This window comes from Lineus longissimus, chromosome 8 (assembly GCF_910592395.1).
Source record: "Lineus longissimus chromosome 8, tnLinLong1.2, whole genome shotgun sequence".
Classification (NCBI taxonomy): domain Eukaryota; kingdom Metazoa; phylum Nemertea; class Pilidiophora; order Heteronemertea; family Lineidae; genus Lineus; species Lineus longissimus.
Genome location: NC_088315.1, coordinates 3,238,091 through 3,265,561, shown reverse-complemented (window position 1 = coordinate 3,265,561; position 27,471 = coordinate 3,238,091). Strand labels below are relative to the sequence as shown.

Here is a 27,471-nt window from a genome sequence, read left to right as displayed (position 1 = left end):
GTACCGGTGTACCAGGATTCATGGCCCTCTGGAAAAGGTGTCAGTCTCTCTGTATGGGCTTGGAGGAATTATACTTGACATGTCAAGTATAATTCCTCCAAGGCATGGGTAACAGGTGAAGGAGAATTGCTGTAAAGACCCTTTGACTCTTTTTCCAGGAGACATTACCTCATTATCACGCCGGTGAAACAGTGTTAACTTTCGGCTCAGCAGCCATCCTCAATGTATTTCTTGCGATTGCTGCTGGTCAGAACGGCTGATCCGTCCTTGCAAACCGACAAAATGTGTTATGAGAAATAAAAAGTAGTGATTTGTTATTTGGAGCAGACTTTATTCAGGGCTTTCACTAAATTCAATAAACACCGTGTGGACCACGATACAATCTGTCAACCTGTCACACATGCAGATATTACTCAACCCAAGCTTATGCAAAGTAATGCCATCTCTAAACGCAATCTCCGTTCATGGTATGCTGTAAATTTGCGGCCGGTAGCCCATGTGACTAACAATGTGGCATGCAACGCCTGTATTGAACTGTTCTCCTCTATACAATATTCGTAATAATTTCTTGCGATTTTAGCGTCCCGTGTTTTATCAATATCAAAAATGTACACTCCGAGTTGGAGATGTATCTTATAAGTCATCTCCCGCCATCTTATGTAACCGTAAATTGAGAAGGGATCGTAACAGACCTTGTTGATTCTTGACGACTCAAACCCTCAAGTGTAATGTTCTTGTTTGATCTACTGTCAAGAACATGGTTCTTCACTTACTATAATCAAGTCTGGTCAAGGGAATATGATTTCAGTGACTAGGATACTCGCGCAGGGCACGATCCGTTCAAGACTTGAGCCGACGGAGACTTTATAATATTTACCCCCAAAATGATATCTGTCCCCAAAATTCAACCATGACGCAAACGTTTTCTCATCCAACTCTATCATCACTGTAAACAAACACAAAGTTAACGAAACATTCCTAAATACTACGAAAACACAAAGCTAAAAGGAAACATTTTTGAGGGATCTTGTTAACCTCGTTCGCCAAGTATTCTGCCAGGCGCACATGGCACGCTGCTAGTTTTCGGCGCTTGACGAGCAGCGAGATAAGGCATATTACCACTTGGCATTTTACGCTGCGGTGTACGTTCAGTCGACAGGCAGTGTACGAGTTCATATCAAACTATTGACTCCAATCCACTGCCTGCGGAGATCGAGCGTAGATTGCAAACCGCGGCGATAAACACAGAGGTGGAAAAACGCCTTACCACAACTTGAAGTTCGGCAGAAATCCCCACGTGTAGTGCTCCTTGCATATAACAACGATTCAACAACACCTGTTGATGGCTCATTGACGGTAGAGCACTGTATTCCATTTTGTCGAACATGGCCCCACTATAGGAGGTTCGGCAAGCCAGCAGGATTCTGAGAGATACCGAAGACTCAATATTCGGCCTGCCTGGATTTATAGTTGTGCAAATAACTGTTCCCATTTATCAAACGCGTTACGTTGATGTAAATGTCACCTGAAGAAACCTCCCATCAGCCAGTTTTGAAGAAATGGATACAGCCCCCTGTGGTTAATGTTACCTATGCCTCTTGTCAATTAGACTCACTAAAGTCGCCCCTAAAATAGTTTGGAATATGGTATACAGTAGTGTTTATAATGACACAGTTCAAAATTGATGAAGCAGGATTTCATTGACGTTCTGTATGCCCTATCCTTTGAGCAGAGTTTTCTCCAGTTTCAAGTCCAAAGGTGTGAAGTCTATGCTGCCTATAGGCCACCAAGCGGTGTTGTTCGAAGAGTTGTCCGTTTTCATAATGGGGTGTGATGATATCATTTGGTGCACTGCAATCGTCTCGGAGACGAAGGTTGCGGCCGACCTGAAGAAGAAGGATGAAAGTCAGTGTGAGTAAAGTTATCCACAGAAGTTAAAAGCATCTGCAAAACCGCTGACATGGAAATTTTTAGCAGTGTGAAAGTGTCCGCGGCGTATGTATTTAAGGAAGTAAAACAACCCAATTCCATTTGGACATATTCTCACGTGCCGTCGACGCCGCGGGAAATCTACGCTCTATATCGACATTTGTTGGAAATCTATTGATACTTTGCATTTTTTCTCAAAACTGAGTAAAAGCATTTTTTGCCTCCTTGTTGGAGCCGTACCCGCATGCGTGCCTCACCTCTTTACGAGTCCTCATTGGCTCGCGCGGCCAGGACTCGTTCTATCAGCGTGCTCAGTAATCGGTCCTTCTCGGTAGGGTTCAATGCGGATAACAGTTCAGCACGCTTTCGCTTTCCACTGCAAGGAAAAAAGGTTTATTTACGGATAAACTGTTATGAGGCGCTCCACAGATATGTACATACATGTACCTGTACATATATGTAGTGGGGAAGAGGGGAACATCATGACAGAGCAGCACGGACACAGATAATCGGACAAGATATGATATATCACCTACAGTGTATCTTAAAGCATCAATTATAAAATACATCACAGACGATGTCAAGGTCCCCAGCAGCATTTACTGAGCTTAAGTTTCATAACATTTTCTTGAAACAATATCGGATTACTTGAAGGGCATACGGATATACCTAACGGATAAAATACTATATTATTTATCCTTTGATGATCAAAAATGATTAGCCTCATCCATACAGTTCGGTAGTTTTCCACAATTTGTCATGAAAAAAGGATTATTTTTCACCCTCATTAGCTACTTTCAACGCTGATTCCTATTGATTTCTGTCTGAAATATATACATATGTTGTTACAAAAACAATCCCGTGCTTCTTAATGATGAAAGCATATAAGGTGTAATCGAGCCAATTTGCTGTTTCTGGATAAAACTCATGCTAGTGCCGTCTTATCAGGGACCAACTTACGCCATAAAAGGATCTATATGCCCGTGTCCCACCAATCCGCTCCCTCGTGATAATGCAATGAGAGCCTGAAGTTCTGCTACACGCTGGTCTGACGATGCTCGCTTTTCTCTGCAAGTAGAAGATACAACATGTAGATTGTTTAGTTCTGCATATAACCAATGGTTATTGCAAACTCTCGGCTCTGAGGCATCCCCTACATCTCGATTTCCCAGCTACAAGCGCGGCGGTTTTTCGTGTTCGGAGAAGTCACGGTCCAGCTGATGGTATCAATTTTGCTATCAAAGTCATGCCCTTCTTATCCATTTACCAGTCTGCGGTAAAGAATAATATAGATGTCAACTGTCAAGGGGGAAGTGAACTTGTTACCTGTCTTCATTTTCTGTGAGTTCATGTCATTCGACCTGCGATAACTGTTTTGTGATATCATTAATCCCTTGAGACCGATGAGCTATTATTTCATCAGTCTCATAAGACCATCATGTTCTTGCCAATTTCTCATCGTACATTCCCGACAGACGATATCCTTCATTTCCGCGCAATGTAAAGTGTCATTTCCCCTCATTGGCGATTCAGTTCAATTCAGTTCAGTTTAGTTAATCAATCCGTCTGAAACGTGTCATTTTAGGTGTAAAACGTCTTCGGTTTATCTCGAATCGAGGCCAAATTGAAAATGTTCGAATTCAAAGAATAACGGATGCATTTTGACTGTAGAAAGAAAATTGTACTTTGACGCGTTTTCATTTCAACGAGCAGTGACGGGATGTGGTTCAGATCCATATTTACAACGAACTATGCTTGTTTCGCTTCCAAATGGAAAACATTATCCATATCGCTTTGGCTTCTCCTGGTATCGCCTTCTCGATGTCACTGGGGCATCCTGGCAAAACCAGTGATTTTCAATATACTCTACCTCTCGATATTAGTTTTGGGTAGTTTACGGAGACACTGTACAGTTGTTGCTGTTGTTGTATATAGTTTTCAAGATGGTTTATTACAAACGTATCGTCAAAATGGTAACACTTTATTGTAGACCAGGGATCGGGCGCTCTTTCTCGTGTCGAAGTGTAATACATACCTCCGTGGAGTATTGTCTTTAAAACTGCTCTACGTCTGCCTCTAAAATACTTAATTTTTGTCCTATTTATAAAATTCAAAGTTCTACAAAGATTTGAGACATAGTTCTTTCTATTTCCCTTTTCAAAGAGGGAAAATACAATTCCTCGAAAAATCGGAAATGTCACCTCCCTGATTATAGCCAAACTCTCATCTGGCTACTAACCTCTTGAACGGAATAATTAATTGATCGTCAACCAACCTGCTGTATGGTATTGTCATCGCGGCAACAGAGTGTCAGAAAAATATGCGGTATCATGTTTCACGAGGTCGCCGACGTGGACAGACAATAAAGCTTACAATCAAATGACAGTTTTTTCCAGTCAACAGTTTTTAATCCGAGTCACGACACACGCCCATTATTTTCCCTTTAGGAGGTGCAATCGCTTTGCTTGTTGTCATTCATATTTATCAAGTAGGTTGAATAATCATAGCATCAGATTGATCTTCACTCGAATTTGCTAAGTTCACGATAGTAGGAGACAATTATATATATCAAAGGCGAACTCGGGTTATAAAACAGGGACTTGGTTGTTATTTGTCAAAAGCAGTCAACCGATGAATGGCCTAAAGCTACACGTATATCACTCTCTAAAAACGTCGAAAAAAACCATCATTATACTTTCACCCGGTCGATTTCCAGTTTGATAAAAACAATTTGAAAAACAGCACCTGCGTCATCCGCTGTTGTTTTTTCTGCAATACTTCGTTATTTTCCATCACGGCCACGTCTGAAAGTGCATGGAATTGACATCACGCATGCAAGGCATAAATCAAATGATTACAACCGAGAACTCTGTGCGTCAGACAGGAAGGCATCACTTGATGGGTTTCGCGAACCTTAAAAAGAGCTACGAACAACAACGTACGAGGTAGGCCCCATCGACGACCCTTACCAATTGCTTCCCCACACACAGAAGTACAAACGGACAGTCTTTCCGGCTGGTAAGTCAATTTGTGATGGTGTCAAAATGCTAAGAAATCCCGGATAAGATACTGTCCGCGTCCGGGAGGTATAGCGCCCGGGTTATAGCGCCACAGACTAGGGAGATCGTCCAGTGCTTGGCGGCCAGACCGAATAAATTAATTGAACCGGCCTTTTTGTGCTTGTGATGCAAGTGAATATGACGAAAAGGTTACGCACCTACATGATTGTATTGTCGAGGATGACATTACGTAATTGCCCCAAGAGACGGCAAAGTGTGAAGTGCCTCAACTCTCATTGTTGCGAGGCGATTGTCGCAGATACCAAACCATGGAAATAACCAATTGTCTTTGACATTTCCGTCTGGGAGACTGTTAGCGGTCAATGATCATGTGTCGGATATCATGGCCGGCGTGAAAAGAAGCTGGCATGATTTCAGTTGAACAAGCTTATGAAGGAGTGTGCAAAAACTCCCATGTGATCTAAATACAGAATGCCAGGGAGTTCCACATCATCTGAGACACGTTGCTTCAGCCAATAACTTTTTTGCTTTAAATATTTATCTACCTTTCGACGAGAGAAGATGATTTTATGGGCAAAAAAAGCTAAGATCGTCTTCTTAGCAAAACGATCTTTAAAAAGTTTTCAGACGTGCTCAGCATGTACGTGTTACACTAATCAAATGGTCGTGGCGTCCCTCAATCGCATTATGTAGTCCGGTAGATCCATATAGCTTGCATTCCTTATGAACGGCATTCCAATTGCTATACTGAGCGCGTGCAAACCGGTCTACATTCATTCCTACACAAGCCGTACTTCGCAGTGGCAAGCAGTTTCTTGTACGCGTCTAAGTCGCATTGCAATGAGCAACCCTCACGAAGAGCTACCAACGCCGACGAAGTACGAAGTTTGTAAATTTACTATATCGACGACCTTTTTTGAATATTTCCTCATGTAGCACTTTCAACGTCTTCCACAGGTATCTTTGGTCTCACCAGTGAAATAAAAAATCAACAACAATTTGTTATTCATGTTCTGTCCACGACTCTTTCTTCTTTCAAGTTTTTGTATTCGCTAAAATACGTTTACCAAATTTGAAACTTTGTGCAATAAGTTTTTTCCTTGAGAAATAAAAAGCAGCCCTACAACGTAAATTGCTTGTAGTTTTGAGTTAACAGAAGACATTACGGGTTTTGTGTTTTATGACACCTCGTTCAGTTCTCCTGATCATTACTGATCCACAAGCTCCTGTGATAGAGCCGATCAGAATAATTGAGACCTGGAACACAAAATACGCCGAATTGGAATTGATACAGTGTGAGGCAGAAAGGAAGGACTAGAGTAGAAAACGCGTTACATACCTGTTTTTATCATTTTCTATGCTTTTACTCGAGGCTGTGATAAGTATAACGGCGAATACACAAACAAATAAGATCACTTGGCCTTTCTCCATATCTCGCACTGAAAGTAGACAAACGTAATGACCATTAATAATGATTTATCACCAAAACTAGCAAGATTACGAATTCGATGCCCTGCACTAGCTGTAACAAATCTAAACAAACGGGCGAAAACAGGTCAACAACACATACAGCATCACACCGAGAATCAGAAAATTTATATTTCTTCTAATTTCTTCTAAAATGTTGTTAGAATGACCCTTCTATCCGACCACAATTCCCAGAAATCAGATACCATGTTTTTGATCATCTTGTGACAGTTGTTAAATGTCGCTCGGAGAGTACGACGTGTACCGTACGCGAGTGATGTGGCTTATCGCCAGCTCTCTGCTATCAGTGTCTGTCCCATAAATTTCAACAGTTCGAAGTCCGAGGACTCAGCAAGTGGCAACTCATGGCCAACAATTAGTTCAAACTCTGAATGAACTACAGAACACCTGGCACTGAGTGTTCCACTTCCCTTGCTTATTCATTATGTAAAGTAAGTAGTTTGTCTTGCGGAATCATATCAGGACAGTAAATCATTTCAAGATACGCAATAAGCCTCTCGAATCGCGCTAGTTCTCAGTATACTGGGTGTAGTAATTAGTAACGCTGACGCACGTTGATGCCCAGTGACGACGAAAACAAGCGTAACAACGCAACGACGATATGGTCGAATTATGATTCTTTTGGACGCTGAATCTCTTGTAAATCCAAACTTATTTAGCATACTGTAGTGACCTGATGATGTACCATGGTACCAGTGCCGCCATCACAAATTTGAATTGATGATGAATGGAGAAGAAACAGGTTATGATGTCACATCTCGCTCCATCGACCTGTATCATTGAGAAAATCATGTAACCACGCGATAGCCAACACAACACTCGACTGCCACCTCTCAACAGATACTGCCCAGAAAACGTTTGTCAACACCCGAGAAGGAACAGGCCATTACAAACTTGACTCGCGTCTGGAGGTCATCCGTTGTACAGTGGAGAAATTCAGTTGGTTAGGCATTCTGTGACAGAATGTAAGTTCTCCACGACAGCATGTAAGTTCTCCATTACAAAATTAGGTTGTGCATTACAAAATTAAGTTCTCCATTACAGAATGTAAGTTTTCCATTACAAAATTAATTTCTCCATTACAGAATTTAGTTTCCCATTACAGCATGAGTTCTTCATTACAGATGGTCAATAGTGCATCAAATTGGTTAGCATATAAGGGCAACCTACTGGACTGGTTTCAGTACCATAACGGTCATTGAGGGCCCTAGCTTTTGAGGCTCGTGTATTTCGACCTGGTAAAATTTGGGCCGTTTTCAAGAGGAAAATCCATCCTTCAAATATTCATAGTAAATCAGGGTGGATAAGCATGACTAGTCCGGCTGCAGTTGTGAAAAAGTTTATTCGGCTATTCTGACGTGAGTCTCAGTCTCTGTAGGGCACAAAACACTGACTCTCGATGCATCATATGATACTCGAAAATGAATCGCTTTCCGAGTTTGACAAATTTTTTCGCTTTCTGACGTAAGTTGTCATCAATTTATGTTGTCTGGTTTCTGTCATGCATTCAGACCCATCAAATTCAGTAACTGCGCACAAAGCTTCTTCTCTGGCGAGGCATTGTCCTATTCAGATGGTTCTGGTGGAATGGCGACTCTTGGGATCGGCCACGGTATTGATGATTCCTCTGCAATTACCTGGGGGTAAAGTGTGGAAAAATCACGTCTGAAGTTACACTGTACTTTGGGGAGCAAAGCAATACATGGCTGAAAAGTTAGTACATTTTGCAAAACTCCAATTTACTTTCAGTGCGTCAGAATGAGTCCCCTCTTCTCTGTCAAGCGATCACATTTTTCTTGAAGCGACGAGGTATCATTTTTTATAGTTATGATTGGGCTGCCATTACCTCGGCTGTGGAGCAATTAGCAGCCATCAATTGGATTATATGTATGTGCATTTGACTTTTTTTATGATGCCGACATAGTGACCGTATAGTCTCCGGCAGCTGTATATGATAGAGCGATCGCTAATACTAAACTGCTTGACTAGATAGGATTTTTCATGATTTTGTTTCTTCAAAATGTTAATATATCTATCATGCACCTGTTCCTCAACAGTTCTGTCCTTCTCTTTCAGAGAGCAGTTACCAGGTAACGCTAGTGTTTGGCGTTGCAGCGATTACAGTCGCAATTACCGCGCTAATGTAACATCTGTGTAAGTAAACGTCGAGTGCATACACTAAGAAGGTTGAGCAAGACTTGTAAATTCGATAGTTCAGATCATCTTGGAGAAGAATTTCAACTGTTTTGACAAAAATACTATAGATGAAGGGCATACGGGTACGACGTTAAAATCCATTCTCAGGTGAAATAGTTGAAGGCCAATCAAATAAAAACGTCCACAATTTTTCCGGGGTGAATTACCTTCTGTGCGTTAGTAACATCAATACCATTTCCTACGTTGTTAAGATGGTATTATCGCCAAGAAAATTTTGAGAACTTTCCTGGCTTCGGCGCATGAACAACCCTAAGAGATCTCGCGCTCAGAAGTGAAGAAGTTTAACATAGAATAATCATCACGATCAGGCATCATTAAGAATAGATCAGTCATGATTATCTAATGACCGAATCTCTTTTCTCAATTTTATCAACTTAACAGAAGTTGCTAAATGTATCCAATTCAAACTGTGTTTGTCTGGAAGGCACTGTCATGAAATCATAGCGTACTAACCATACGCGCGCAAGGCTACATCTTCGTAATGTGGTGTGATTTGGTCATGATGACAGCTAAGATACCTCACGCTCTCGCCAAGGAGTGATGTCTACATTGTTGAACAGTCGTGTAACTACGTCGTCACGTGACTCCCGACACAGGCCGCCATTTTGAACCCACTGACGTCACTTTCCTCTTCTGCAGTTCTTTCCTTGATGAATTAACCCAAATTCTAATTAGCAACTATTTTCACCTGCGAGGCATCGCCTACTTCATACTTATTTGAGATATGACCCATGTGACCCGTCTTTATTCGAACTTGCGTCAATCCGTTATACCGGCATCGTCAGAACATGTCCTCCGTTTTATATTTATCTTAACAAGAAAGCATAATGGTAAAATAACACGTGTCGTGCGATCTAAGGTGCTCATTAGGAAAGCAGGACACAAGTCATAAGGAATACTAATCATTTGGTTCAAATATCTAGATCGACATGTATTGATTGAAAAGCTAGCAATCAAAGGGGAAAGGAGAACCGACGTGGTTGATGTCTTTCGGAAAGGACAATATATCCCCTCAAACGGCTATGGATATTTGAATGTATAGTAACAGACCTCGCGAATCTTCGGATTGGTTTGGGTAACATTTATCTATTTTGCTTTGAAAAGAAGTTACTCAGATCACCAAAATCGTCGAAATCTGGGCCGACGGCGCAGTGCACAGCACCAGGTGTTTTACTTGTGAGAATCGCAAGGCGGATTACTCTTCTAGTTCACTTTTCCAATGATAAACATTAGAGATACGTGGTCAAACAAGGCTCCTGAGGCTCTAAAGGGTCAAAGGATGACCTTGTCTACAGATGGTCCGCCAATTCTATTGGTATTCCTCCAGAACATATTGCTAATGATTAGGACAGCCCCTGACCAATAAATCGCTCGATTCTTATTGGATCAGATGTATTGATGTCCAAATACCAATCGCACCAGAGTCACACATACGGGCAATTACCTCGTTTAGTAAAAGTAGATAAAACATGTCACCTAAATCAGGGGACAATATAGATGGTACCAATAAGGCTACCCGAATTGGAGTCTGCCATGTTTCTCAATGTTGAGCAGACGGATAAACCACTTGATTGTTTTGCAATAGAGGTTGGCGGGTGCCATCTTTCATTTCGAGAAAATGGCCAAAAACGACAATGAGGCTAAAGGAAAATGCAGTAGGACAGCCAAGTTCAATTTTCAATTTACTATCCAACTAATCCAACTACATTTTGTAACACTCAGCTTAAGATGTCGAAGGTTTGGATGTGTTCCAGAACACGAGTGCGTATTGAGACAAGTCGTTCGAAAGAATCGTTTCAATCGATTCAATAGATCAGAATCGGAGAGTTGGACATATACGCCCGTTGTTCATACTACACCATGGGGAATCCATGTAACCGACGCACCGAAAATCTTATTCCGAAACAAAAACAGTTTTCGAGATAAAGACACTTTTGGCCAGCTGTCTTTAATCGATCTCGACCGGAATCCCTATTCCCTACCCGTACGGTCGTTTCGATTGGACACTTTGAGGGTGGGACAGGAATTGTTTCAATTCATGGACGACGTGGTCATGGCTGATAAAGCCAAAGCACTTGTCAAATCTGCCCAGTCTCGCAGATCTGAGCAGAAGATAAGATGCGCACCGTATGAAAATGATGAAGCAATCTGATAAGTTGGGAAGCGGACTGACTATATTGATCTCAGATGCAACATCTACCCCTCCAGGGAACCCGAATTGGAGACAGATAGGAGAAATGTTGCACAACAACGAAGTTACAGGTCATCAAGTAATGTTAAGGAAGACGATTTTTAAACATGCGTACATGACATTTCAGAACGGTTCTGACATATAATTAGTTAAAGAAGTGATTGTTATATCAAACGTTTCAATTGGAGATGGATAACTCTACACGAAGTGATCACTAATGGGACATTCATGTTTCCTTTAAGTAACCTTGCATGGGTCATCAGGCAAATTCGCATAACATATTAATATGTTCCTTTACTTGTTTTTCTAAAAATTGTCCACTTGACGCGTACAACATGCGTCATGAAAAAACCAAACACGTCCCAAAAATGTCACGGTTTTTTCATGTTTCTCAGGTTTAAGCCAAATGTCACATACGTGTGGTTCAAATCACTGATGCAAGAATGATATCAAAAATAACAACTACATCTGGTGATTATTTCCAAGAAGGTTTTAATCAGTCTCATTGAACTTCAAGTGCCTAAGTAGCACCGTTCTGCAGAAAATATACGAAACTGCGTAGTGATAGAACAGCCGTTTATATAATAATGGAGATGTCTTTTTTTCTCCCCAAGATGTTACATGAGTCGAGATTAAGTTTCGTCTACATGGTTAATTCAGAGGTTGTTCTCCGATTAATTATCATACATACCAAAGAAATGAACGATTGACTCGCGATGAACATGATCAACTAGGCACTAATTCAGCACGCACGAATTACAGATATGACGATGTCGTTCCAAACTGAAATGCCACGTGAGTTAGAGTTGCATGAATGACCTGTCACGTTAGGAAAAATCGTGATATCACGGTTTCAGCAAACAGATCGCGCGATATTTTCCGTAAAGCCGCGAAAAATAGTCCCGCTATTTTAAAGTCCCCATGGCTTTCAGTTGATAAGTAAGAGCAAAATCACTTACCTTTGAACAACTGACCTTTCGGACTAACATGTCACCTCAAACCACTTTGCCAGCACGTCATCTTAAATTTCCCCAGTGTAACTTCAAAGAATATGTTCTTTTTCACCGCAGCTGCAATGTTTTGTCAATTACCAAATTGAAGTCACACGGAAGCACAGACTGAATATTCTTCAATTATTTGTCGAGTTTGGATGCAAATCTTCATTGTCAGTGCATGCAGAACGTGAGATTGACCAAGAATAGATTATGGCAATGTTTACAATAAATGCTGTATTGGTTGTTGCTGATAAAAGCCTATCGCTTATTTGATGAGATATGTATTTCATGACTTTTTTTGTCCAAGCCCCCCCCCCCCTCAAGAAAGAATAAATGGTACCTGGATGTGTAAAATGTATTACGTTATGTCTCTTAATTAGGGTCCTGATGATCATGAATGAAGCGCAAATTTGACAGCCAGGAGCCATCATAACGATTAATCATGATAACAAATGACTAATCTATTTCTTGAATGAAATGCCACGTCAGTCGTGATTGTGATATCACGATTCTCACGCTACGGAACCCTAGCAGTTGTGATTTTCCGAGAATTTCCAAGTACATGTAGTTCAGTTGTTGGCATCGAGGCAACACTGCCAGGGGGTTAAACGACACAGAGAGTCGCTCTTATAGGACGAGTCCGATACATCTCGCCAGCATCCCATTCAGTATGCACTGCTTAAACGCTTTATCTGATTATTCTGTCGCCTGTCATTGTTCGCTAAATTATCTTGTTCATTACGAACCATTTATCAAATTAATATTAACCCACTCCTTGGTTGTATCTGGACTAAATATTCATCCGCCAAAATTATCTCGACGATATATCCAGCGGTTCTCCATATTGGCGGGGCGCGGTCCGATCCGGTTCAGTTCTAATAAAAATGTACCTAATACTTCGTCAATACGCGAAGACGCGTGAGGAGAAAAGCCTGAGGACTTGGTCGAAGCTCCAGGGCTAAGATGTCTTTACGCTAGCCCGTGGTAGTTACTATTCACAGCTTGTACCAAGATGTCTCCAGTTACCAACCAAAGGACACCTGCTGCAGCCACTCTTTGATGCACGATGCCATTAATTTACTGGATGATAAATTACAAAGCATCGTCATTACACAGTGTGGTGCAATAATTGCTACTAAACGCACTTCATTGAAAGAAAGATCAGCGAGACACTGAGATTTGTGAGGATGAAATACTGAAATTATCAGAAATTAATCAAGATTGGCTACACCAGAGGAATAGAGTCTATTCTTGTGCCGAGCAGGCTATTCGAGTCAGGGGAGATTGGTGCAGGAAATTAAAACAAACTATGCAGACACTAAACGCAATTAATTAGGACAATCCCAATCCTATTCGCAAGTCAAACAAAATAAAATTTTAGTTGAGTTCAATAATCGTTTTATTGTTTCCATTGAGCTGACAGTTTGATAATAGAAGCCAGATTATCCATCAAGGCGTCACCCTGGCACCAGTTGTTTTCAATATATTCCACCTCTCGATATTTCAAATTTGACTCGAGGACAAAGAGTTTTTATTCTGCAAATCTCGAAATCCGATGGAATTATTCTGACGCATATAATAATACATGTAATAACCTTTTACGCTTTTTATCATTTTGCACATGTAAAATTCTCCCGAAGCTGATAATCAATCTGGTTTGATACACCGCTGCTGCGGGCTATTTGTCACGAGAGTGTCAGGTACCGCAACTTAGTTTTCTCTCACCTCACATATCAATTACAAAGTCGGGTCAACTACGAATGGTTGAATACTGATCCCAATGGCCTAGTGGTATAAAGACTTTCTGATTTGGCCGGTTGGTTAGCAAAAATTCGTGTTATTTTATATACGTCCATAACCACATTGTTGTGGAATCATACAGTCTATCCTAAATGGCACCGTCTTGAATAAGTGTCAACTATTCAGGTCTTGAGAGCTTTTCTTGAAGGTGTCTCACGGAAGCTGACACCAGCAATTGTGACTTAAATGTCGAGATATATAGAACACAATACGAACGTCATTAGGGATATAAACCCGGTTTGGGGTTGAACGGCGAGTAATTTCAAAGAAATTGAGAGGTGAGGATACATTTATTGAAGGTATGAAACCGGAGATCATATCATTGAAAGGTTTAAGAAGCATTGTAAGTAACCACTTGAAAAAGAAAATGTGCGTCATCTTTTGTGTAACCCACCACCTCCTCTCCCGTACATGTAATTTTCCAGTGAAATCGTATTGAAAGTTTTGACATTTCCATGTATTTTTGCTTTAATATTTGCGGTACGATATCCTGACATTTCTGACCGCCAGTCCCACCAGTCTGTCAGTGTCGGTGTGTACAATGTTTTCGTCGTATATTTCAGCCTTTACTTTGTGACATGATAGCATACCTCCAGCACACATAAACTCCCATATCTCATTCTCGCGTCGCGATGAGTGCGAGTCAGACAAAAGTCCGGCTGTGGTTTATTGCTAAATAACTTTGAAAATCATTTAACATTGGTTAATCGCGTAAAACTCGGCAATAATCATGATTCTCCTTACTTCTATCAAAGGTTTGAGGATAAAAGTCACAAGTTGCTGAACCAGCTTGGTCTTATCTGTCAGTGGCATGATCCGTCATCGTCACCATCCGTCAGTGTATCAAGGACAGCATCATAATGGAGGACATGGCCAACCGAACTAAGACGAATTAGTTTGATGATGAGATTTATAGCTTATGCTCAAGAACAGAGCGGCCTCATCATATTTATCCGCACTTTGCGCGTTGTACATGGTTTTGTTCTACCGATTGGCGTATAGTAACTATGATAACGGACTACCGAAGCACCGGCCACCGACAACCGATGCACATACTGCGCACTTGAAAGTTTCCTGCATTTTTTCCATGACACCCCGACATACACCACTATACACCTTTCCAGAAATGGGGCGCTGACTGTCCGAAATAGTGATGTCATAAGGGGAAACTAGGCCTTATGGTGGAGGGACAAAGGAGATAGTCATGGTTTACCAACACACTTGAATGCGTTTGATTACAGACAAGGGGGAAAAGTTAGTTCCAATGCAAGCCACCAATTTTGGGAAGCATGTATAGGCAAAGACTAGTATATACACTTGACCTTATCCATCTCTCGACCTCGCCGATCTGTCACCCCCTCGAAGGCTCCGCTGACAAACCGCCATGCAGCATCGGTAATGGTTTAGTCTATGCCTCCCCATTTTCATGCTGCTGTATCGACCATGTAGTACGCATTCAGAGTAGCGAAGAACCTCGTGAAAAACTTTATATTCTTAGAATAATCATAGAAATCGGAAAACGGGTCCATGTTCCCGAAAAAACCCGATAAAAATCCTGAATAATATTTCTAAGAGTGCAGGTTGACCCGACGGTCATCCGAAGGATTTGTTCTTTCCGCTTATATAACAATCATCTCAACAAATCAAATCTGAAGATTTCTTTCTCGAGATCGATATGTCGATCACCACACGATGAAGAACCAGTCCAACTGATCAAAATATCTTTTCGGATGAAAACCTTTTTGGCTCTGCTTCTTTTTGGTTGCCAGGAGCCTGAGCTGTTAAACCAACCGTTTCTGACTATTGGTTAGATTTAAATGTGTTAAAAGCCCGATTTCGATTCCGTTTCGATTAATTCCAGAGTATTTTCAGTAGTGAAGCGGTCTGAAAGTCTGGTAAAAAGTATAATGTGAGCTGGCATATTTGGATCGCTGAGTAACAGCGATGCCGCCAATTCGATGAGCTATGTGCCCCCGGCTGGCAAACATAGTTGCCGATCATCTGTTGACGTTGACACGATCCTGGTATCCATCAGGTGGCATCGACGCAGGGGGTCGGTGAATGCAAACGCCCCCCTTTTAAAAAGAAGATTTTGAAATTGTTCACGTAAAGCCCATGAATACATTTTGAAAATTCAGGTTGAACAAAAACCGATGAATTTTTAAACCGTTAGCCGCAAATGTAACGACAATGACTGACCGAATACTGCATTATTTATACAAAACGTTACATACTTGGTCTATATTTTCCTGTCGGACACGAGTTGAAGTACATGTAATCTGCAATCCACAATACCTCGGGAAAATATTCCGAAGGGTGGGGCATTGTCATTCGAACCTACACATAATTAGATCACCAGTGCGAGTGCATCTCATAAACAAATGAGTCGACATCCCCACCAATTCATGCAAAGCAATAATAAAATGGACTCAGGTAAGAAAGATTCCGCCCGCTCGGCTGAAGAAAGAACGATTATCTCTTCGGCCATAAGATATACATATAAGAAGTCACTGAGTCAGAGTTAAGATGTAAACACAACTATTTTCTAAAATCAAGTTATTCCTGTTGAGGGCATTCATAACTTAATGTCATAAGGTGATGTGCGTTATCTTTACTGGAACTTATATTGCGGAAATATGTTCTTTCTTTGTTTCCGTCCATCAACCACCAACCGGCATGTTAAGGTCAACTGGTAATGCACTGTTACGAATAGAAAGAAATATCTTAAGGATGATCAGTTAGAGTGGCATTAGAGTGGCATTTGTCGGAATAAAGGAGATGGCATTGTAGAGTAAAGCTGTCCCTTCAGTCAGCGCGAGCGGATGTACAGTCGACGTCAGAATACATGACGGCATGATATTTTGATATATAAAAAATCTGAATTTTTTTACGGTCACGGCCGGTAACTTGCGCAGATGTTCATCCCAAAAATTACGTCATGAAACATAGGTTTGATTCCGTCGTTGTAAACTTTGATATCGGACAAGGATAGGTCTAATCTTGAAGAGTGAGGACGATGGTTGGCGATGAATGATGGATATTATTAGGAATCCACCCACAGATGGCATCCCCTTTCTTGGAATCGCCCATTTGCTCCATGATTCCTCGATTGCAAATATAGATATTATCCATAATCACAGCAAACTGTATCGTCCACCATTAACTCCTAACCTATCGTTAATGGTCATTAAAGCCAACGACATCAGGTGGAGATTGCCTGAACAGCCTGACAAGTCTTCGGCAAACATCTTGAACTGTTGACACTAAGGTCGATGAATTTAACCCCCATCAAACAAACAGATCTTTTGATGCATAATTAGGGGGCGTTCAACTCAAAATGGAACTTTGCACGATTAGCCACCAAGAAAACCTTGTCACAGGAGGTATAGCCCTCCCATTAGCATTGGTAATTATTGATTATTCAAGGATTTATAACGAGAGATACCAATGCCGTAGATTACGGCCTTACATTAGAGTGTTTCGAGTGTCTCGGAGATTTATGTTACCTACTCCCGTATAGTAAAAAGCGTTTCGATGCAAAAGCGCTATCAGCAACATCGTTTTTTATCGCCGCAAGATTGGCCCAACAACGCAATTAACGGAACACTTCTTACGCTACAATGCGCCCTTAGTAGGAAATAAACTGATCCTCAAAAATCTAAATATCCTTTGAGGGTAACCTAATTCTGATTGAGAAAATTTCACACTGGAATTTGCTTATGAAATGCAATAATAACGGCTCAGATCGACGAAATTGTGACGAACTTTGCTGCCATTTTCGAGCGGGATCTAATTTTCTGCGCTCATCTACAGCGCAATATTGATTAACCCAGCGGGTGACTGTATGATCTTAATTACGGGCGCCAACCGCAATCAGATGCGGTAAAAAAGTAAAAAACCCCACACAATCGAAGCGCTATATACTCGCCACGACAAACTTGCGTATCAAATGATGACGTCACTAGCGTTACAGTATCGCCGTCATGTAGTGTCGTTTATATGTTTGGGCATAACCCTTTTAGTCATAATGTAAGGCCGGTCCCAGAATCCGGCACAACAGACGAATCTATCACTTCTGGTACGACTTCACGCTGCAAGTAGCCCCTTGTGACTGTGAGCTGAGAAATTGCAAAGCGACAACAGGTCGTAAACGTACATGGTTCTGGTTAGTATAGACAGATTGAGCTGGAGCAGGCTATTTGTGATTCACATAATATTCGGCGTAAGGCCTCCTAATCGATAGAGTACATCAGGCCTACCGAAAATAGATAACGCCGGATACTGGCATGAGAGATTGTTGCATTGTGGGCAGAAAGAGGTCCGATAAATAGCAAATTGGGGAGTAAATAGGTCTCAACAGAGCTGACCATTTTAGTAATACGGAGTTACCTCTTGATATGTATACCAGTTTATTTCCTCATGGCCAAATTATTGTACCTCTTTCAAATGAGAGGAATCGTGGTAGTCTGAATACGGAAATGGGCTAATCTGTTTGCGGCAAAAGAGGTCTTCTGATTTTGCTGCCAAATCACATAGCATTTCATTAAATTTTATTCCGATTTTCAGCCTTATGTCATGGATTATCTTTATGCTTTGGTGCAATTTGCGCCAAAAGGATAAGTTGCATTTGATAGTCACCAGCTTCATCGCCGTGGTCTTCAGCTTTCGCGGAAGTCAACCGATATTCGATAACAAGTATATAAAACTCCGATATACATGTACTTGGGTGTGTTTATTGCTGGTTCGTGGGCGCTGATGACCGATTTCTGATGACGATTAGGCTCGCACGCTGATCTCTTAAAACATGTTAGTCATCCGCTAGAGAGTAAAAACCAGTAGTAAGTGGCTGCGAAGCCGACAGTCCCTGTGGACATGTCCTTTCGCGCAAAAACTACCTAATTCTTTCAAATTGTTTTTGAAATCTGATTCTGTGTTCCGCTTCATACATCAGAGGTTTGATACTTGGATAATGCACCCGTCCTGCAGTGGGCAAACTTAACGAGTATTTCGGGTTTAATTTTATAAAAGCTGCAGGTTTTCTCATTTTTTCATTGCTATGCCCCAACAATAACTAAATATATCCATCGATAAAAAGCAACCCGTCTCCACGCATTATTTCATGAGCACGCCAAAAAGTATGTCGGTACTTAGATAGCGAAGCTTGAATCTTAAAATTATGTTGGGTCTTGACGATTTGGATTAAAATAAAAGCGAACTTCGACGAAATCCTCTAGTTCCGTGCAATAGCCAGCCCTGAATGGCATGGAGATTTCCATCGGGCAGCGACTATAGGGTAATCTAATGAGTAGGATGGTCATCGTCATCCTTATATCTTGGTGATTTCCGTCAAACATCTGTCCGCTACATTTCCATTCAGGTACATGTACGTGTATCGATAACACAACTGTATTCATGACGCCACAGAAAGATATTCGGTTTATTTAAAACCCAGCTATCGTTGCAACATGTAGATGGTACTTAGCCTGTCAATGCTAGTTATTAGGCCTACAAACGAAAATGGTGCGAGGGGAAAAATTCCCCTTCAGAAAAGCACCAGGACCTGCTGGCGAAACCGGCGTTGGCAGTAAACATTAGCGTTCAATCCTAATGCTTGTTGTATATCAAATTTACTGAAAGAGATGAGGCTTATTGAGCTAACGCTGGCGTTGGTCCACTCTAGTCTCATACTTGAATTTCAAATTCGAACGAACGAACCTGGCATTTACTCTTCGTCTGTGACCACTAATGAACCTGACATTGATCTGACAGATTCTCAGAGATATTGATAACAAGATCGCGTTCATTATTCAATTCCAAACTGGAAGAAGACACCTGTAGCCAGGGGTCAAGTGCAGGGCCCTGGAGATAACTTTAATGAACGATGCTGTTATGAAATTGATACACAGATGGGTACTGATTAGAGAAAGGGCAGCGAAAAGTTTAAACTTGGGAGTTTTTGAGTCACGCCATCCTTTTGGGGCCATTCAAATCACCTTGGTTACAACATACCGTTCTACTGTTTACAGAGTAAAATGTATGCAGTATAGCATGATCAAAAAGCAGTCAACAGCTTGCCCAGTGACGTACCACCTCGGTTTTAGCGTACAATTTAGTTCCACCACGCTCGTGTTTGGTGAGACAAAACTAAGCTCGCAACATATGTCCAATATATTAGGACATACGAGACATGCTTCCTGAAATCTGAAACCACTGCAATGAGCAGGCGTGTGGTGAGGAGAGGTAGCATTCGGAGTGCCCGCAGCATGGACCCCAAATTACCACTCGCGCAGAATTAGAATATTTCGCCTGACAAGGACACAAGACTGCGATCACACACTCATGTAAAATGATGACAATCATCACAAAATTGGCCGAGAAACCCTGGGCCTCTCATTAGACACTACATGTAGTAATCATAACTGTGTTATCAATCGAGGGCGTAGAGACACGGGATCGGCTTTATCTCGCTATACCCACCAAGAACAAATGTCCGAAGGCATTGTAATCAGGTAAGTCAATTCTGTCACCATGCCGCCTTTGGCAGATCAGCATGTGTGTATTACACTCTTCAAGGTAAAACTTAGGGATAGGGCCCATGTCCTCAAATGGATCAATGTGTTCTCTTACCATCAATCATATACGGAGCCCACACCGCTAACAAACGGAGAATCGGGAGACTGGATCGCATGACGTGCGCTCACACTTATACTGCGCTTGGAAACCACGGAAACCAAAAATGTTTCACCAACAATCATTTATTGAGAAATCTTCGCTCAATTAGTTGATGAGAATGTCAATGAGATGAATGAGATGATTGATACATGTCTATTTCTTGCTAGTTTACGGTGTCCATGTAGTCAAGATGGCGCAAGCAGATTGGAGATGTACGTATGATGGGCGGATTCACGAACCGAGGGGCATTTCTGAAATGCTTCGCTTCGCCGTAAATCCCAGGTCCATTACGAAACACGTCATATTAACAATATCATTAATACCAAGTAGGTCTTTATGAGTACCTATTGATACGGGTGCACTGAGATATAATAGATGCAGTTTCATTTCTGGTGCATTTTCCAAGATATTTCTTTTCAAATGTCAAGGTAATTTGACGGTTCGCAATGCAGTCATCATTTTTAATATATGAATAAAATTGACCAATTATATGTTGAATTGAGAAAAAACCGTTGAGATGCAGATGATGAATGTCCATGTTAACCCTTGATGGTCGAGATGATTCAGGCGATGAATTGAAAGCCTTATATTCTAAATCACCGTGTATTATAAATAGTCGCCGAATCTGGATCATCAATATGTCATAAACCCAGAAGTATAGGCACCATCATGATAATGCATTTAATTGATTTGTTATTTAGGGTTGTTTACTCCAATAAACAGATTGAGTTGGTCATAAAAGATATATTTTTATCATTTCGATCTCGTTCATGACGACATGCCTGAAATATTCATCCGGCAAGAATTCGTTTGATTAAAGTCCCTGAAATGTTCATCGAAATGTTCTTGTCGGTCAGACCCCAAAAACAAGGACTAACATTTCTCGGGAAAAAAGTTTTCATGAAATAAAATAAGCATTAAGAATTAACGTGTCGTGTTACCTTTTCGTGTATAACACTCTGTAAGAAATCCAAAGATCACGCTCTATCACCGGATCATTTTCATAACACCCGCCCGATATATGGAAGACAAATTAAGTACCATATCTCTCTTATGAAACACATGTCAAAATATAACAAATTCATCAAATTAGCTATGTCAAGTCACCATGCTTAAACCCTTAGGGAAGCCCTTCTTTATTTCAGCTAACAACTAGACACCTCTTCCATTATCTTGGTATGTGCCTGTTCAAAATTAGATAAATTTTAAGGTGAAATATTTCCAATACGAATGACGCCGATTAGATGAAGATAGGTGAGGGTTGAATGTTTGAATTTTCTCCCCCGGGCAAATCATGATTAGCCTATTGCGTTTTTGCTTATCGAGTGAGGAACTGACTGTGAGCGTTCTCTCAAAGTATTCGCAAGACTTTATTCAAAATCTAAAAACACATCGTTTAACACATGTATCAATGTGATACATTGTAAAAGGTAAAACTGATCTTTTTCAGAACAAGACTACTGAGATTGATAGTTAACCAATAATCTCCCCACTTGAAATCGACTACTTTGTTTCTGGGCTACAGATGCTGTAAACTGCGAGGTTGGCACAAAAAGTGTTTCCCAACCGCATTTTCTTTCATCTTTGGGAAAAATTTCCAGGCAAAGGTACCGAACTTGATGGCCATATGGTTTGCACAAAGTTGACATTTTGTCTGTAAAAATGTCCGGCCAGTTGCTTTCTTTGTTGGTAACTTCCTTAAGCCCGTCAAAGCGTGTTTCATACTCATTCATTCGGGCGTCCTTAAGCGGTAAAAGGTCGACGGGATCCTAGTAGGGCAATGTGTTGGTGTCTGTGACTTTGGAAAGTATACACCGGTCAAAAAGTCCAACTGATAAGAGCAGATAAAGATTTTTCAGTTAGACATTCAGATTCCCTACATGTACATGTATATATCTCATCCTTGAGATAGTTTTGTACAAAGTCGATTTCGTCATGATCGGTAAAATTACTTCAAATTCATTTCTTCAATTAAAAACTTATTTCATCAAATCCAATATATAGGTTTGGCGATTATGCCATATAAAAGCCAATGGTATCAAGCCAACAAGTATCGCGTTTACAGTTTAATGATACCGAGCTATGCCAAAGGGCTATTAATTGCCTAATTCTGATGCAACATTTATTTTGTAACGATTTACCAGTAAATCAATGTGGGTTCGTTCATTGCAAAACAATATGGTTGTTTGAAAAACAACAAAGTATAGATTAAATTGTGCGATGTACAATTAAACGGAACGCCATGTGATCAACTATTAATGCATGCAAACTTGTAACAGGTCTGCTGCAGCACGGAAAAGGTCGGGTCCAGTGATGTTTTCACGGGCAGGATGGGCAACTCCTTCATACATCCCGTCGTTCTTCTGTGTTCATCCTAGTGTTATATGGACACCATATTTACAGTCCTGTGGCACAGATGAAGTGGCTTGTCATTTTCGATGTCTTGCTGTGTTCCCCAAAGTTTTTTTCCCCGACATCGGTGTCTGCGGACCAGAGCTACACTGCGAATATCAATGTTAGTGACAGTCGAGCGCCGGGCAGTTAATTTGTCATGGCCTGGCCTAGACTCCCGGGGCAGTCCATTGCGTCATCCTAATTGGGTCTCCTTAGGGTGAGGAATGAGGCCGGCCCACTGCGTCCGGAGTGTATAGGCCGGGCCACGCCTGTTATCACGATGTGCTGTTTGATAACTTTCCTTCAAGTAAATAAAACATGGGCCCGTTTTAGAACCTAAGCCAAAGGGATTCAAAGCCTATAACCTTTATCAATACCTGATTCGTTTAATGATTGCCTCAATTTATCATATTAACGCCACTGAATGAAATATTGTTCCCTCGCCAAGTACGTTATCCTTGGGCAAAACCAATATCTAATTTCCAATTGTGCTAAAGATAAACATACAAAAATGATAAAGCTTTTGAAAAGAGGTTTTTAACCAAGCTTCCAGCTATTTGAAAATGTTTCCGGTAAAAATCGGTATAAACGCAAATTGTGCCGATGTCGTGATTTACGTCGAGGAAAGTGACGTCATTCGCGGGAATATGACCCACGTTTCCCGGTGGACATGGCGGACGCACGATTTGTTTCTGGATTCGTTTGCTGTGTCGCACTATCTTATAGAAATCCGTGGTCGCATGAATCAGATGCTCTTGCAAAGAATGTCACTTTGAGTGACTCGAGTCTGGGACGCTTACTGCCGGCGACGCGAAAAATCATGGAAAGTCTGTTCGCCCGGCGCCAGTGAACTCACTTCCATAGCACCAAATTACTTCAACGCTGAACACTTTTTTGCGCCTTCTGTACTATATAAAAAAATCGGAAAGGTTATCTGATCAAAGAAGCTGAGTAAACAGTCCTTTAGGTGCAAAGATACCACAGCGGACGCCTCTATAGCCTGATGTTATCTGAGCGAGTGGGCAGCATTGCCTTTGAAGAATCCCCACACGCGATCTGCGATCTGCCTGGACAAAGCACAAACTGTCCCTTCCTAACAAATGCATAAACATGAAGGCTGATACGACGGCCAGACCACAGTGGACACGGTTCAGTCTGTGGACATCGCACTATCCTCACCCGGGCGTCGTCTTTAGTTTCATTCCTATCATGCAAGAATTCAATCAGCATAACACAATGCCAAGCCAGTCCAAATGATGGAATTGTTATCGACTTAAAACATCTTAACACAGAAAACAAAATGAGAAAAAAAGGGAGAGAAACCAGCTTGGAGTACTTCAAAGATGTGTCTCGGAAGAAACAGACCTCGGCACACTTGTTGATTACATCAAATTCAGCGGTCGATACGATGAAATTGGTGTAACAATAGGAAACCATTTGAAGCTGTTTTCTACCGTAACAGTCACCTAATCCGCTTTCTACGATTGACCGGGTGTTCTATAGGGAATGTTCTCACGAATCAGAGAGCTTTCGTAAACCATAGCGACTGAATTGAATGTAACCAACAACGATATTACCGAGTACGTTTATTGAGTGATGAGTTGGGAAAAACCTCTACATGTTGGAATGTTGGGAATGTAGTTCGTGCGTCAGAAATTGTATGCATTGGTACAGGAATTATGGTGACTTCGACAGAGATATCTTATATTTATTCAATTTACAACTCACTAACCGCGATCCATTCTGTTAGACGCTGCTTCACCCACAACTCTCAGAACGCCTACCAGCTACCACAGTAATTGCCGATTAATGTTGGCCATAAAGTGACTAATTAATGCTCTATTTATCAATCGCCTGTATGGCTGGTTCTTCCGTCGAATATCGATTTGAATCAACTTGTTGCGCAACATAAACAAAGCTAAGTAAAACCTTGTTTACGATGAGCTAACAGTAAACAATTGTTGCGTTTGTGATATTTGTAACCAGAGCAAGGCATCAAGCCGAGAGCCATCGTTATGCTTTGTGCTCGCGTCAGCCTCCCGATCAAGTTGTGGTAGAATGCGGGGTTGGCCGATTTCTTTGGGGCTGTTGTTCCAACGAGTGTATTTCGTTAGTAGAGGTGCACTCCTGTATCATTGACCACAAAGCCTCCTTTCTGTCTATAGGCTGGTGAAAATACGAGCTGATATAAAACCCTGGTATAGTTGTTGATGCTCTTGTACAAGTTGTGGGTGATTTGGCTGTACAATCCAAAATGTCGCACCATGCTCTAAGTCGCAAAGATGTTTTTTTTGTTGAGAAGATACGAAAAAGGTGTAAAAGTAAGGGTGTCAATAAAAAATTGTCTCCTTGGGTCTCAGAATCATGCAAACTTACTCATGCAGTCAACCAGTCCCATTCTGTGCGGTTGATTATGAGATGGTTTACCAATGGAATAACGGAGAGCGGAGAGCTACGTGAAGTATATATGATAGACCAAATAAAGTCATTAAGGTTAGTAATCATCTAGCTCTACTCAATAATTAAGATGTTTATAAAAATACACATGTCTATATGCCGCTTTCTGGAGGATGAAGGATATCTCACACAACGTGCCCCGGCTACATGTATATGTTGTCTGAACTATCAAAAATTACGTAACCCGCAGATATTTTTGGTCAATTATAGTATCAAGTTAGCTATGCATAACACATATAATTGATCATAAAACAAGTTATATATGAGTATATATTTGAACAACGATCTGTTAAGTACGTATCATCTTGTTAGTTCAGACGCCTTAGATAATAAGTCACAAAATACAAAGTCATGTATATTTTGCCATTTACTTAGTGCTTCGATACCATCCCAACTTAATGCTTCCTCCCGATAACATTCAAGACTATAAAAACACGAATTATCATGTTTCGACAGCTATAGGAACTATTCTAATTTATCAGAAAATACAGAAGACGACTCGCTGTAATCACGGACGTAGGTCCTTGATATGACAGTGCAGGACTCAGTGACGAATCTATAAAGGTTGGTTTGTGACATTCTAAAAGGGACATTTTGACAAACATGCATTGTGTAGATTTGTTACAGTGAAAATATGAACTCGTCCGTGATACTGCAGACCAATCTGGAGATTGAAAGTAAAGTTAGTCGGGTGTGGCATTTTTTTCTTCCCTTTGCTCCAACGAGCAACCCAAACAAATCTGAATTGCCTGATCGACGATGCATCATATGATCATATAACTCACTATCGCTGAAGCCGTATCAAATGTAATGCATTTAGCAATCTCTAGAATTACACTCATTACCTAATGGTTTATTGCACAATCACATGTTGATATTTTTTACGAAGCCACAAAATATTGTCGGCATGAAATCAACATTATCACCCTCGACATTATAATATTACTCTTATCGGAGGCGGATGAATGTGGATGGGTAAAGATATTCGAAAGGCAGCATTCGACAAGCGTCCTTTTATTTTAACTCTTTCCTATTGTTTTGGATCATAATTCAACACCGATAGTCACTCTCCTCAAACAAGAGATCGGTTATATCACAAGGCCGCCACTAACTACCGCTATTCGATAATGCCGAGTTTATATATTTTGAAATATTGCTCAGATTATCTATTAACAAGGGCGCAATTAACTATATCTGCATGAACGTATTTCTCTACATTTAGCAAAGGGAAACAAACAGTTCTCAAATTGCACTCAATACGCATTCTGATAAATCATCTGTGTCACGTCACTTGTCTATCTTCGCCGCTCTATTGGAGGCGAGGGAAACTTCTGACGCTGACGCTTGTACTATGCCGACTTGCCGGCGGTGAACTTCAATCCTAAAGTCTCCTCCCTTCAAGAAAGATGGATAAAACGCAAAACGCCGGCAGAGCGACATGCTTTTACCGCGCCCATTCGGATATACTTATGCACCGGCGCGGACGGGGTTTCTCCGATGGATATTGTCAGACTTGTTACCAAAATCTGATTAATATTTCGGAGCAGCATCAGTAAACTATACTAGTGAACTATTAATGAAAGGGGGCATAAAGGGGGCAAAAACATGCGGCAAGCTCGGACAAAAAATACCGATTTACCAAATTTCTGACTATCATATTAGTTCAAATGTTTTATGACATTATCGACAGAATAAGAAGAAATACGCGGATGGATAGTAATAAAGCTTAAATGTTTTGAACATCTTTACAATGACAAAATGAAATAGAGCCGTTTGATTCTAATTTATAGAAAAAAATTGAAGTCGTTGAAGAATATGGCAATGTTGAAATAAATCAGTGCAGCTTCCCACTAATGTGTTAATCACCCTACCTTGATCCGCCTGTCCTCTTGGTACGTGTGGTTGTCGTGAGACCTTAAAGTTTAAACTTGGAGCCCTTAAAGTTGTTTGTTTCCTCAAACTATAAAAGTCCTTTCGCGAAGTTTCTGTCCTCCGGATGACCGATAATTCCTGCGCGGCGTTTCCCCTTCGAGCTCGTGTGACGTGATTATTCCTGGGGCCTGTTCTAATATACTGCCGTTTTCAATCTACCTGCGTTTATGAACAAACTTATCAGATCGCGTAGCGTCCATTTTCATTCATAGCAGGGGTGAAAGACCATTGGCAGCGCCGCCTTCTTTTAGTTCGCCATCCTGGTTTTCCGTATAACTGATAATGACAGCAGACGATATATATATTACGTCAGAGGAGCAACGGTCAACGATGCGACAACTCTACTAGCTCAAATCTAAATCGTGTTGAGATATCA

General features: G+C 41.0%; 1 protein-coding gene across 1 annotated transcript; it reads right to left on the bottom strand.

Moving 5' to 3' along the window:
* Positions 1-310: 310 nt before the first annotated feature.
* LOC135492273 (uncharacterized) lies at positions 311-27,278 on the bottom strand. The gene is made up of 5 exons (XM_064778632.1): positions 27,035-27,278; positions 6,289-6,388; positions 2,890-2,997; positions 2,187-2,305; positions 311-1,886 (listed from the first exon to the last, which is right to left on the bottom strand). The coding sequence occupies exons 2-4, from the start codon at positions 6,378-6,380 to the stop codon at positions 2,191-2,193; spliced, it is 315 nt and encodes a 104-aa protein (XP_064634702.1). The 5' UTR covers positions 6,381-6,388; positions 27,035-27,278; the 3' UTR covers positions 311-1,886; positions 2,187-2,190.
* Between the last annotated feature and the right edge of the window lie 193 nt (positions 27,279-27,471).

Bases quoted from the DNA above. Each gene is read 5' to 3' on its own strand.
- LOC135492273 (XM_064778632.1), bottom strand. From the start codon at position 6,380: ATGGAGAAAGGCCAAGTGATCTTATTTGTTTGTGTATTCGCCGTTATA. The intron at 2,998-6,288 runs GTATGTAACGCG...TTCTACTTGCAG, and splicing joins ATAGAAAATGATAAAAACAG to AGAAAAGCGAGCATCGTCAG. The intron at 2,306-2,889 runs GTAAGTTGGTCC...TTTTCCTTGCAG, and splicing joins CATATAGATCCTTTTATGGC to TGGAAAGCGAAAGCGTGCTG.